Below are 12,071 nucleotides of genomic sequence, written 5' to 3'. Positions count from 1 at the left end.
ACTGGCCCAAGTTGGCACCATCATTGCGCTCTTCCTGGGTGAGGCAGACCAGTCGCTGGCTTCTGGATGGCTACTCACTGCGGCTGCTCGCCGCTCACGCTGCCTGCTGGCCACACACGGTAGCCCATGGCAACCCACTGCAGCAGGGGCTGCAGCCTACGCCGCCACCAGCGACTCATGGCAGCCCAGCTCCAGGTCGAGCCGTTGTTCAGCATCTTAGTTGTGGAGGGCAGTGTCACTGACCCTCATATGTGGGATCCGAACTGGGGTCCTTTGGCATCCCAAGCCAGTTCCTAACCATCGCGCCTCTCTGCTGGCCCTCTTTTTTGTTTTTTTGATGCCTATTATCACCTTTTATTCCTTTTTGATAATCAAATTGTTCAAATTTTGCTAATAAGAGCCCCTTCAGGTTGATTCCTTTTTAAGATTTTTATTGGGGAATTGGGGTAAGGGGAACAGACAAGTTGTTGTCCTTTTGTTCTTCAGCCTAGTTGTGGAGGACGTTGCTTCACTGGCCCGAGTTGGCACTATCATTGCGCTCTTCCTGGGCGAGGCAGATCAGTTGCCGACTTCTGGACGGCCACTCACGCTGGCTGCTGGCTGCACACGGTAGCCCATGGCAACCCACTGCAGCAGGGGCTGCAACCTATGCCATCGCGGGCGACTCACGGCAGCCCAGCTCCAGGTCGAGCTGTTGTTCAGCATCTTAGCTGTAGAGGGTAGTGTCACTGGCCCTCATATGTTGGACCCGAACCAGTGCCCTCTGGCGTCCCAAGCCAGCTCTTAACCAGCACACCACTCAGCCAGCCCCAGGTTGATTCTTGATGTTCTTTTGACATGTCTCCATCAGTTTTTGAACAGAAAAAAGGCTCTTTGTCTTCTTGTCCTGCCTTAGACCTTGGATTAGCCATTTATCCAAAGAATCTTGGTTCATTTTAGTGGGAAATGGAATTTAGAAACCAAGATCTGAGCAAGAGGTGTGCTTCTTCCTACTGGGATGCCGTTGTTTATTATAGGCCCTTTTAATGTTAGGGCTGGGAAATCAATTTTAAAATCATTATGACTTAATATTTTCAGTTGATTCTGATAATTTCAGTTCTAATTCCAGCATCACAAAGTTCTTTCAGTTTATGTTATAGTTCTTTTTCTAGCATTTTGAGTTCGAAACGTAATTCATTTATTTCTATTTTTTGTTTTGATTGATATGTTTAAGACTATAAAATTTCCTGTGATCACTGCTTTAATCTGTTCCAGAGATTCTGATATATAGTCTTTTTGTTATCATCATTTTTAAATAGTAAGTTTAAAAATTCCTGGTGGAGAGCCTTTTGATTTTTATTTTGTTGTTGCTGTTTTTATTCCAGTAAGATCAGAGAATGTTCTTTTATTATTTCTGATTTTTGGAATTTTATTGTTGTAAGGATTAGTTGATTAAAATCTTTGACATGGCATACATTATGTGTTCAGTGTTAGCTTTTATTATTATGTACTTTGCTATAGTAGTGGTAAAGGTTGTGTAGTGTTGTGTTTATCAATGAAGTAGTTGTAGAGGTTGATAAGTGTAGCCAAATCAGTTTCCTAAAGTTTTAAGATGAATTTTGAAATGCCATTTTGGTCAGTTTGATCCTTGTATGATCTTTTATTCTAGTCTGCATACATCAGCTATATGTAGCCATAGAGTAATAAAGTAGTCAGTTTTATCTTGGTTTATTTTGATTCTTTTTTTTTTTTTTTAAGATTTTTATTGGGGAATTGGGGGAAGAGGAACAGACAAGTTGCTGTTGTTTTGTTCTTCAGTCTAGTTGTGGGGGACATTGCTTCACTGGCCCAAGTTGGCACCATCATTGTGCTCTTCCCGGGCGAGGCAAATCAGTCGCCGGCTTCTGGGCGGCCGCTCCCTGCGGCTGCTGGCCGCTCACGCTGGCTGCTGGCCACACACAGTAGCCCATGGCAACCCACTGCAGCAGGGGCTGCAGCCTATGCCGTCGCAGGCGACTCACGGCAGCCCAGCTCCAGGTTGAGCTGTTGTTCAGCATCTTAGCTGTGGAGGACAGTGTCACTGGCCCTCATATGTGGGATCCGAACCGGGACCCTCTGGCATCCCAAGCCAGTTGTTAACCATCGCCGGCCCTATTTTTATTCTTATTGACTAAGTATATTTTAAATAAACGTTGGTTATTTAGTCTAGGGTCAGAGATTAGGCTTCATCTAAATTCAAGGTATAACAGCTATGTCTGTCAGGATGCTCTCATCTTCAAGTACTAGAATACCAAATAACAGCGTAAACATTAACACAGTTTTCACATAAGATTTTTTGAGATACAGGTAGTTCTAGGATTGATACAGCTACTGTACATTGTCATCAAGGGCCCAGGCTCTTATCTTTCTTTCTGCCTTGCTTTCTTCAGTGTGTAGATGATATAGCTGCTCCCAACCGCAGTGTGGCTGCTGCAGAGTCCAGCACTATGCTTTCACCAGACAGACTCTCCTAGCAGTTTGGAAGGAAGTCAGGGCAAAAGGGCTTACTGTTTGAGAAGCTTTCTCTTTTGTTAGAAGATGAAAATCTTTCCCAGAGGCTTCCAGTAGGTCTCTCTTTTCACTGGCTTGACTAGGATGACGTTCCCATCCCTAGCTGTGTCATCACTAACAAAGAGAAATGGTATTGACATGGTTGGCTTAGGACAATCGTGTTCATCTCTTGGGATGGGCATATCACCCTCTAATCACAGTTGGTGTCTATTAGCAAGTTAACTCTATTGAGTTATTACCAGTTATTACCAGTAGTGTTTGTCTGCACAGAACATAATTGACAACTGTGCTTTTATGAAAGATAGATTTTCTTTAGTGGGAAGGGATCTGGGTGTTGCATGGTGTTTTGAACATGTATTCAACTGTTGTAATGAGGCAGCCAGTGAAATTAGAAGAAATCAAATAATTTTTTTCTTCATTTTGAAGAGGATCTTGAAACTTCGGTAAGAAATGTATGAATCAGAATAATTAGACTAATGTGAGTTGTTTTGTTTTTTTTAGTCAGAATCTGGAGAAGTAAATAGAAACACAGAACTGAAGAAACTTCGTATTTTTGGGGCTGGGCCTAAGGTCGTGGGCCTGGCAATGGGAACAAAAGATAAAGAAGGTAAATACTCTTACTTGGTCATGAAAAGAAATAAGGTACAACAATATGGCTATAGCATGATTCAAATAATATTTGAATTGCAGTCTACCTTGGGCTTTTCTTAAGAATCGTCAACTTGCAACGTGGTTCCTAGACAAATTGCCTTTTTTATGGCAGAATCTTATATTTAAGGTGTGAGGAGCCACATTATGTTGAATTTCAAGAATTGTAAACTTTTAACAGTTCCTAGACAAGTCACCTTTTTAATGGGAGATAATCTTAAATTTAAGATGTGAATTACTGTAATATTTTGGAAGAGAGAAATTTTTTCTTCCTGCATGTCTTAATATGTGACACAGGAATTTATTGTAGTTTTTAAAGGCCACTTTATGAGAGAATAGTGAAATTAATGGTTCTCACCTGGTGATCTAAAGCTTTTAACTTAAATTCAAAGGGAAATAGAGGATTCTCTGACTTTTAGTATCAAAGGATAGTGGAGCATGCTTATGACTTAAATTCTAAATGTAATTTTAATATTTTCTATAATTACCTTGATATAACACTTCATTTAAATAAACTCTGAGGAAAGCCTAGTGTTCTCAGCTTAGCATGTTTGAAATTCTTTGTAAGTAAAATTCTAATGAAAGATCAAGTTCTACTTTTCTCGCTATGTACGTATCAGTTTTAAAGCTCAATTCAACAAAGACTGTGTTGGATATGTTTTTACTGTATAAGAATATAATGAAATGCTATAATCACGAGTCATACATTTTATGATATCAGTAATTAAGTCATAATTCAGATTGTGGACTGAACTCTGGAGGGTCATATAATACTGTTCCATCATTCTCAAAATGTGTGATAGGACTTACAAAATACATTATGTTTATTATTACCCTTTTAAGAATTAAGCACTTTCATTATCTTTTCCATTCTTGTAATTATTGTATCAGCTGGCAGTGATCTTAAAACTAGTCTCAAATTAGTCCCTGATAAGTACTACATACAGTCAGTATAGAATTAATAGTTAAGCTCTCTGGAGCTTTATTGCCTGGATTAGAATCCCAGATCTACCACTGACTGGCTGTGTGATTTTGAGCAAGTTATCTACTCTATACTACAGATTCTTTATCTTCAGTGGGGGATAATAATAGTGTATCTACCACATAGTATCGTGAGATTTTAACAATTTAAACAATTTTAAGTAGTGTCTGGTCCAGAGTAAGCTCTCAACGTTAGTTTTTACTATTATTATATAACTATTTTTATTTTAAGATGAGGTCTCCCGAAGACGAAAAGTTACCAACAGGTCAGACGCATTTAACATGCAAATGAGACAACGGAAAGGAACTCTCTCTGTTAACTTTGTAAGTGTTCTGAGATGTGTCAGGAGGGAAAGGATTTATTTTTACTTAGTTTTGCACTTTTTATCTTGCTCTAGTATCTTGGTATGCTGTTTAGTTAATTCATTTGGTTAGAAGACTTGATGGTGACTCCAAAGTTGCAGCTTTGGTTTGTGTAATGTTAACCTTGCTTTGTCCCATACATGTAGACTGTTCTCCTAAGTCATAGACCTCATTAGTAACTGAGAGAATAAATATGAATCTGTAAATCCATGAGCTGTGTTATAGGCAGTACTCAGTATTCATTCTCTACCAAAGAGTATTTGTATTTAGTGAAGGATGACGTGTATTTTAGCTCTATAAATTGACTTTCAAGTACCCTAGACTTGTAGTCTTTCTTTATTCTAATAATTTGATATGCTTTTATTACCTTGCCTATTAGAAGCTCTGAGGAAATTCAGGAAGTTTTATGAAAGAGCTGTTTGAATACAGTTATTTTAAAAAAGTATTCAGGATTTAAGTTATGTTTATTTTTTAGTGTACATTATTTTGTTTCAGTTAAGGAGCTCCTGGTAAAAATTTAATATTACTTACTACAGAAAATACACTTTTACTTTGTTTTTTAACAGGTTGATCTCTATGTTTGTATGTTCTGTGGTCGGGGAAATAATGAAGATAAATTGCTTTTGTGTGATGGATGTGATGACAGCTATCATACATTTTGTTTAATTCCTCCACTACCTGATGTGCCCAAAGGAGATTGGAGGTGTCCTAAGTGTGTTGCTGAGGTATGATTTACAAATTCTTTATAAACTTAAGAACAATAACACATGCATACACACATACAGGAAACATATTCCCCAAAGCTTCTTCCACTCTCTGTTTTTGTGTTTAAAATCTCCAGGATTTTTAAACAGTGATACTGAATGGAACTGTAAAAACTGTATTGTGGCACCGTGCCTTTCAAAGTTTCCTTTTCTGACTATGGTTTGACAATTCTGTTTATTGCCACAGATGAATGAAATTTTTGTTCAGAATGTTCATATTCCTGGAAATCAATACAAATGAAGAAAGGCTGTAGATTATCTGTATGTTTTTATTAATTTAAAAAAAGTAAAAATTACACATGAAACTCTAAAATTTAGGAATTATGCATTGTTTTTGTGCTATCAAATAAACTGATGGTGTCTGTTAACTTGTTTAAATTTTGATTTGATTGAAAAATTCTTATTGAAAGGTTATAATGTCATTGTCATGAAATGCCTAGGCTGTTTACTTATTTTAACAAAATGGGATAGAAAGGGAAGGAGTTGGCTAGGGGTATATAGATGTATTCAGAGGTCACTTAAATGGCCTTTGAATTATTACTTACTGTTCTCAAAGTTAGGTGATTCAAAAGCAGTTCTATGTGAGTATTTGTGTTAAGATATTGGTCATGGTGATTGATAGTGTGAAAAAAAAAACCCCATTCTTTCTAGATATCCTAGCAATCCAGTGGATATACATTTATGCATTACCTTCCTTCCTCCATGAACATTTATATTCTGCATAGCTAGATCCACTGTCCACTGATATACTGAGAATGATAGGCATCCCTGGGCTTGATTCCAAATGAGTAGTCCCATAGGTGCCAGAGCGTAATGCCAACTCCAAAGTTTAAAGGTGTCTTGTTACCACCTTCCTATTTTATTGGTAAACTGAAAAATGCAATTAAGGTTCTGGAACATTATTTCCTGATTCCATATTGCAAGTAATTATTACTTGTTTTGCTATCTAGGATTGATTGGATTAGCTTCACCTAGGGAAATGATCAAAGAAGTTAGTGCCTAAAATCCCTAATACTTTGTTCAGTTCAGTTTCAATGAGTTAATCTTAAATATTCTTTTCCAGGAATGTAATAAACCTCGAGAAGCCTTTGGATTTGAACAAGCTGTACGAGAATATACACTTCAGAGTTTTGGAGAGATGGCAGATAATTTTAAGTCTGATTATTTCAATATGCCTGTCCATGTGAGTATCTATCTTTAGGCCAGTTTGGGGAAGTATGAAATCTAAAACTTTTGGTTTGCTTTTTACTTACATTATTTTGTGGAAAACGGACAGCATGAAAAAGATGATAGACCACCAAATCTGAAGCCTCGGGGCCTGGCATCTGTTTCTATTTCTTTCACATTCTAAGTGGCAGTATTCACTCTCCTGTTGAGAAATGTGCTTTGATCTTTGAATTGTTTATTAGCCCTCTATGAGTTATCTTTTACAGAAAAGCATGAAGTGTGTGGTAGTTGCTGCTTTTGTTCATTTATTTGTAATATGAGGTTTACGTACTTCTTTTCTTAGGGGATCTTGGGCTTTTTAAAAATCCCTAGCAAAAAAATTTGCCAAAGCTATTAAAACTAAGCCTTGATTTTTTGTGTTTCCTTTTTTTCTCCTTGATGCCGTAGGTCATCTTTGTTTTAGGAAACAGCTTGCAGAAAAAGGCAGTTCAAGTTCATTGTTTTTCTGAACATCTGAGTTGTCTTTAGCTTTTCCCCATCTTCAGTGGAAAAAGCCAGGACTTTGGGAGAGGAGAAGGTTTTCTGTTTTATCATATCATGGGTTTGTGTTTACTTACCCTGTATGTTATGTTATAGTGGGTTATGGTTATAGTGAGTTAGTAACATATAATCTTTGTTTTCCTTGTGTAGATGGTCCCCACAGAACTAGTAGAGAAGGAATTCTGGCGGCTTGTGAGCAGCATTGAAGAAGATGTTATTGTAGAGTATGGAGCTGATATCTCTTCAAAAGACTTTGGAAGTGGATTTCCTGTAAAGGATGGTCGGAGAAAGATGCTTCCAGAAGAAGAGGTGCAAAGCAGATAATAATATCTAAACTTTTGCTTACCCCCAAGCTGATTTAATCTTTTCATGGTAGAAAACCATCTTTCTCTAAACATGAGGGACCATGTTCATTTAAAATATTAAATATGTAGGCTATGGACAATATAAATAATCTTTAGTTTTAAAAATAGTAAATTCAAAGCAACTTTAAAAATTTTTTAACTTTGCATTTTAAAACCAATTTAATTCGTTTAAAACTAACCCCATTAAAAAAAAACGGCTTAGCTCTTTTCTGTTTGAAAATCTACAAGGTGATTTAAGATATATAAAAAGAAAAATTACACTTCATTGTTAAGTTCACAATTTAGAGTCCTTCAACACCTGAGCAGGTAGGTTTTCAAATATGCTTTTAAACTGTAAACATGTAATGAAGTCCCATCACATAGGAGATGACCTCTCTATGTGTAAAGATGAATTAAGATGATCCTTCAGTTCTTTTTACTGTGATCCTTGTCACTTTTTCTTTCCCTCTATAATTGGCAGTGATTAAAAGTTTTATCCCCAATTAAAAGACTTATACATAGTTTTAAAGAAAGTTACATAGTGCAAAAGGATTACAATTAAAAGTATAGCCACCCCAGCTCTCTTTTAAGGTTACCATTTGCATGGTATATATTTTTCCATTCTTTTACTGTTTTCTGGTCTTTTGTTCCTGTCTCTCCTTTATGGCCTTTTGATGTTAAGCAGATATTTTTCATTATACTATTTTAATTCCTCTGGGGGTTTTTTGGCTATATATTTTTGAGTTACTTAGTGGTTCTGAGAATTATAATATGCATCCTTTTTTTTAAACAGCTTTATTGACAGTGTACATCTTTAACTTATCACAGTCTACTTCATGTTAATATTGACTCAGTTCTGGTAATTACAGGAACTTCGAAACTGTCTCTTTATTTCCTACTCTCTCTCTTGTGCCTTGTGTCTACATAGTGTATAAACACAACACAACAACATAATTATTGCTTTATAAACCACCTTATTTATTTTTTTAATTAAGAGAAAAAAATAACACTTTTTTACATAATTATTCACATATTTACCATTTCTGGTGCTCTTCATTCTTTTGGATCAAAGTTACCATTTGGGGTAATTTTCTTTCAGCCTGGAGGACTGCTTTTATTTGTAGTGCAGGTCTACTAGCAATGAATTCTTTCAGTCTTTGCTTATCTGGGAATCTGTTGATTTAGTTTTTCAAGAGTAAATGCTTCTCTGTTTTTTGCCTTCCGTCCATTTCTAGTGCCTTGAAATGGTTGTTTTTATAATCCTGTCCAGATTTATCCTTGTTTTCTCTGAAGGGGAATTGCCCAACCTCTTCACATTATCATTCCTGGAAGTCCTTTATGATGCAGGGTCTTCCTCCTATCCATATTTACAAGCTGACAGAGGAAGACTGTTTCATCTTCAAGTGTGTCCTTACAGATACAGTGTTATCTATATAAGTAGTTATGTATCATGCATAGAGAATTATATATTCCTTTTTAAACAGAACTGGGAGTATATTACTTTCATGGTTCTGTACCTGGCTTACCTTTTTTTTTTTTTTTTCCCCCTTTTTTCTTTTTTAGCTGAGCCATCCTGCCACCTGTTGGCAGCTCAGTGGCTGCTCAGCTTGGGCCGGGACTCAAACTGCTGTTGCTCAGACCTCAAACTCTTGAGCGAGCTCTTAACCAACTGAGCCACTCGGCTGGCCCACCTTTTTTTTTTGTCTCTTTACGGCCTGTCCAGGTCATCCTAATTCCTTACAGCATTACCTACCCAGCTTATTCGTAGTACCATCTCATTTTTTTGTTATGCTAGCCATCCATTCAGAAATATCTGAGAACTTAATATGTGCTGAATGAAGTTTTCTTTTTGTTGTTTTTGTTTTCTTTATGATCAAATGTTGTGTCTTTTGGCTTTCTTCTTATTTTAGCCTTATTGATTTTTTTCCTCCTGTGATGGTGGAACACAGGTTAGGATAATCAGATTAGGATAATACTGATTTGGAATAGACACTGGGCTTTACTAAGGGAGAAAGAAATGATTACAGTGGATGGAGAACATAGATTATATATGGATGGTTTCTATAGGAGGAGTTCAGTGTTGGAATGTATATGAGTATGTGTTCAATATGACTGAATTAAACTGGGATTGTGTAAGTATAAAGAATGGCATCAATCTGAGTTTTAGCCTACCTTTCCTTTGGCAAATGGTAGGCAATTATCTAATTATTGGGAAGAGACTTCATTTTATAGCTCTTTCTGAATTTTTTTTCTGTTTTGAATTTTTAAGTTCTTGAGTAGATATTTACATCTTCTAATCTTAGAGATAAGGTTATAAAGTTTTTAAACATTAAGTGTCAATTCTATGTAACTAATTAACTAATTAATAATATAAATATTCTTCAAGTTTGAATTTTGTATGAACATTCATTTTATCTATTTCTGCTTTTGCATCATTCACCTTCATGTAAGAATATAGAGAAATGCTGGACTTGAAAGACTCCACACATAGTATAAAGAGATAGATGATACAGCCTTTTTTTCTAGACTGGGTCTTGGTTTTACTATTTATTTTCCAAGCAATAATGTTTTAACTCAGAATTCGGTTTTTGTGTTATAAGATGGAATTAGAGAACCCATTTAGCACAAAAGGATTGTAAGGACTAATTAGAAAATGTGTGTAAAATCTTCAGACTTTTTTATGCTTATATCTATATTTGTGTGTGTGTGTGTATTTTAAGATTTTATTGGGGACTTGGGGGAGGGATAACAGCATTCGGGAATCGGGGAAGGGGAACAGACAAGTTGCTGTCCTTTCGTTCTTCAGTCTAGTTGTGGAGGACATCGCTTCACTGGCCCATGTTGGTATTATCATTGTGCTCTTTGTGGGTGAGGCAGATCAGTCGGCGGCTTTTGGCAGCTCAGCCGGCTGCCGGCTGCTCACGCTGGCTGCCAGCCACTCACGGTAGCCTACAGCAGCCCACTGCAGCACCGCTGCAGCCTGCGCCATTGCTGTCGACTCACGGCAGCCCAGCTCCAGGTCAAGCTGTTGTTCACCATCTTAGCTGTAGAGGGCAGTGTCACTGGTCCTCATGTGGGATCTGAACCGGGGACCTGCTGCTCAGAGCTGGTATCCCAAGCCAACTCTTAACCAGCACGGCACTCGGCCGGCCTGAAAAGTACTTTTGAAGTTAATACATTTGTCTTATGAATACAATGTGCTCTACAAACAGGGCTTCTGAGGAGTAAAGATAGCATGGAACTTGAAACCTCCCTTGGAAACATTTTTTTCTTCTTATCTTCACTCCATATTAAATCATTGAATCCTGTTAATTCATTCTTCATTATTTTCTATAGTTTTGGCCTCTTCATTCCCACTACCACTGTCTTTGTCTTGGTTCTATGTCGGGATAATTGCCATGGTCTTTCTTACATAATGACCACTCGTGATGGGCGTCCCCAAGACCATCTCCAGGTTCAGTGATTTTCTAGGAGGACTCAAGGCTGTGATTTTTTACAATGAAAGGGTACAATGGAAAATCAGCAAATGGCAGAATGCATGGTCAAAGCCCAGAGTAAAAACCAGATATAAGCTTCCAAAAGTCTTCTCCCAGTGGAGTCACACAGGATGCACTTTATTACTTCAAATAGTATCAAGTTGACAACAGGTGAAGGTTGCCTTCCACCAGGGAAGCTCATTAGAGACTCTGTTCTAAAGGTTCTTACTAGAGGCTGGTGACACAGCCACCTTCTGCCTAACATATACTAAAATTCTATACTCCCAGAAGGAAAGAAGTGTGTGTAAGCCACATTGTACAGTCTGGGCACTGTGACCCACTCTGTGTCATTGTAGAGAACTGTTGACCATGCAAGTTCTGATGCCAACCAAGGGGCAAACTGTAAGCAGACCTTTTGAAGGAGAGCTGTCTTAGGCCTGCTATATTAACTGTTTTCTACTTACTGCTTCCCTCTGCAGTCTCTCTTACATACTTAATTCATTTAAAATTTCAAGATTGATGGGTCTTTGGGGGTTTATTATCTAATTCTGTCTACTCTCGTTCATATTGAAATTTTCTATAATCAAAAGTCTAAGATACATTTGTTTTACTTTCCTTTTGAATGTAAGATTAAAATCAAGCTTCTTAGTTTGAAATTTAAGATTAAAGATCCCATCTTTTTTTCTAGTCTTATTTCCTGCATTACTGAGTTTGACTATTCCAGTCTGCCCTTCACCACCAGACTAGTATATTCTGTCTCTGTCATTTACCTTCAAACCTTATCTATCGTTTTAAGCTCTACTCAGGCTCTTCCTTTCCCATGAACTTTTCTTAACAATCCAAACCCACGATGATTACTATTTTGTTGTCCTCTGAAGAACTATAGAATTTACTCTTTTGTCTGTATTTGGAGTTTAATGTGTAGCGCCTTGTCTTGAAACTTTCTATGTAGACCTTTCTCTTCAACTAGATTCATTATTTTTATCAGCTAGCTAGCTGACCAACCAGCTAAAAGTTGTATTAAGTAGTATTTTTTGAAAGCCTCTTTTTTTTTAAGCCTTTTGAAGGGTCAGAATCATATCTTTTTTTTTTTTTAATTGGGATTCCTAGTTAAACTATGTTGGACTTTACCCTCTGTGACTCTTTTTTTTTTTTTTAAAGATTTTTTTATTGGGTAATTGGGGGGTTGGGAACAGTACTGGGAAATTAGGGGAAGGGGAACAGACAAGTTGCTGTCGTTTTGTTCTTCAATCTAGTTG

The 12,071-nt window shown here is 37.1% G+C and overlaps 1 protein-coding gene across 1 annotated transcript in view; it reads left to right on the top strand.

The window, feature by feature from the left end:
- KDM5A (lysine demethylase 5A) overlaps positions 1 to 12,071 on the top strand; it is a 94,036-nt gene that overhangs the window by 21,561 nt on the left and 60,404 nt on the right. The window contains exons 6-10 of the mRNA XM_019654045.1: positions 3,031 to 3,136; positions 4,391 to 4,482; positions 5,088 to 5,246; positions 6,349 to 6,468; positions 7,143 to 7,301. Coding sequence (XP_019509590.1) covers positions 3,031 to 3,136; positions 4,391 to 4,482; positions 5,088 to 5,246; positions 6,349 to 6,468; positions 7,143 to 7,301 — 636 coding nt within the window. The remainder of the gene's footprint in view (positions 1 to 3,030; positions 3,137 to 4,390; positions 4,483 to 5,087; positions 5,247 to 6,348; positions 6,469 to 7,142; positions 7,302 to 12,071) is intronic.

The sequence above is a fragment of the Hipposideros armiger genome, unplaced genomic scaffold (assembly GCF_001890085.2).
Source record: "Hipposideros armiger isolate ML-2016 unplaced genomic scaffold, ASM189008v1 scaffold_213, whole genome shotgun sequence".
Lineage (NCBI taxonomy): Eukaryota > Metazoa > Chordata > Mammalia > Chiroptera > Hipposideridae > Hipposideros > Hipposideros armiger.
Note: the sequence above shows the minus strand (reverse complement) of the source record. Positions and strands in the feature narration are given on the sequence as shown.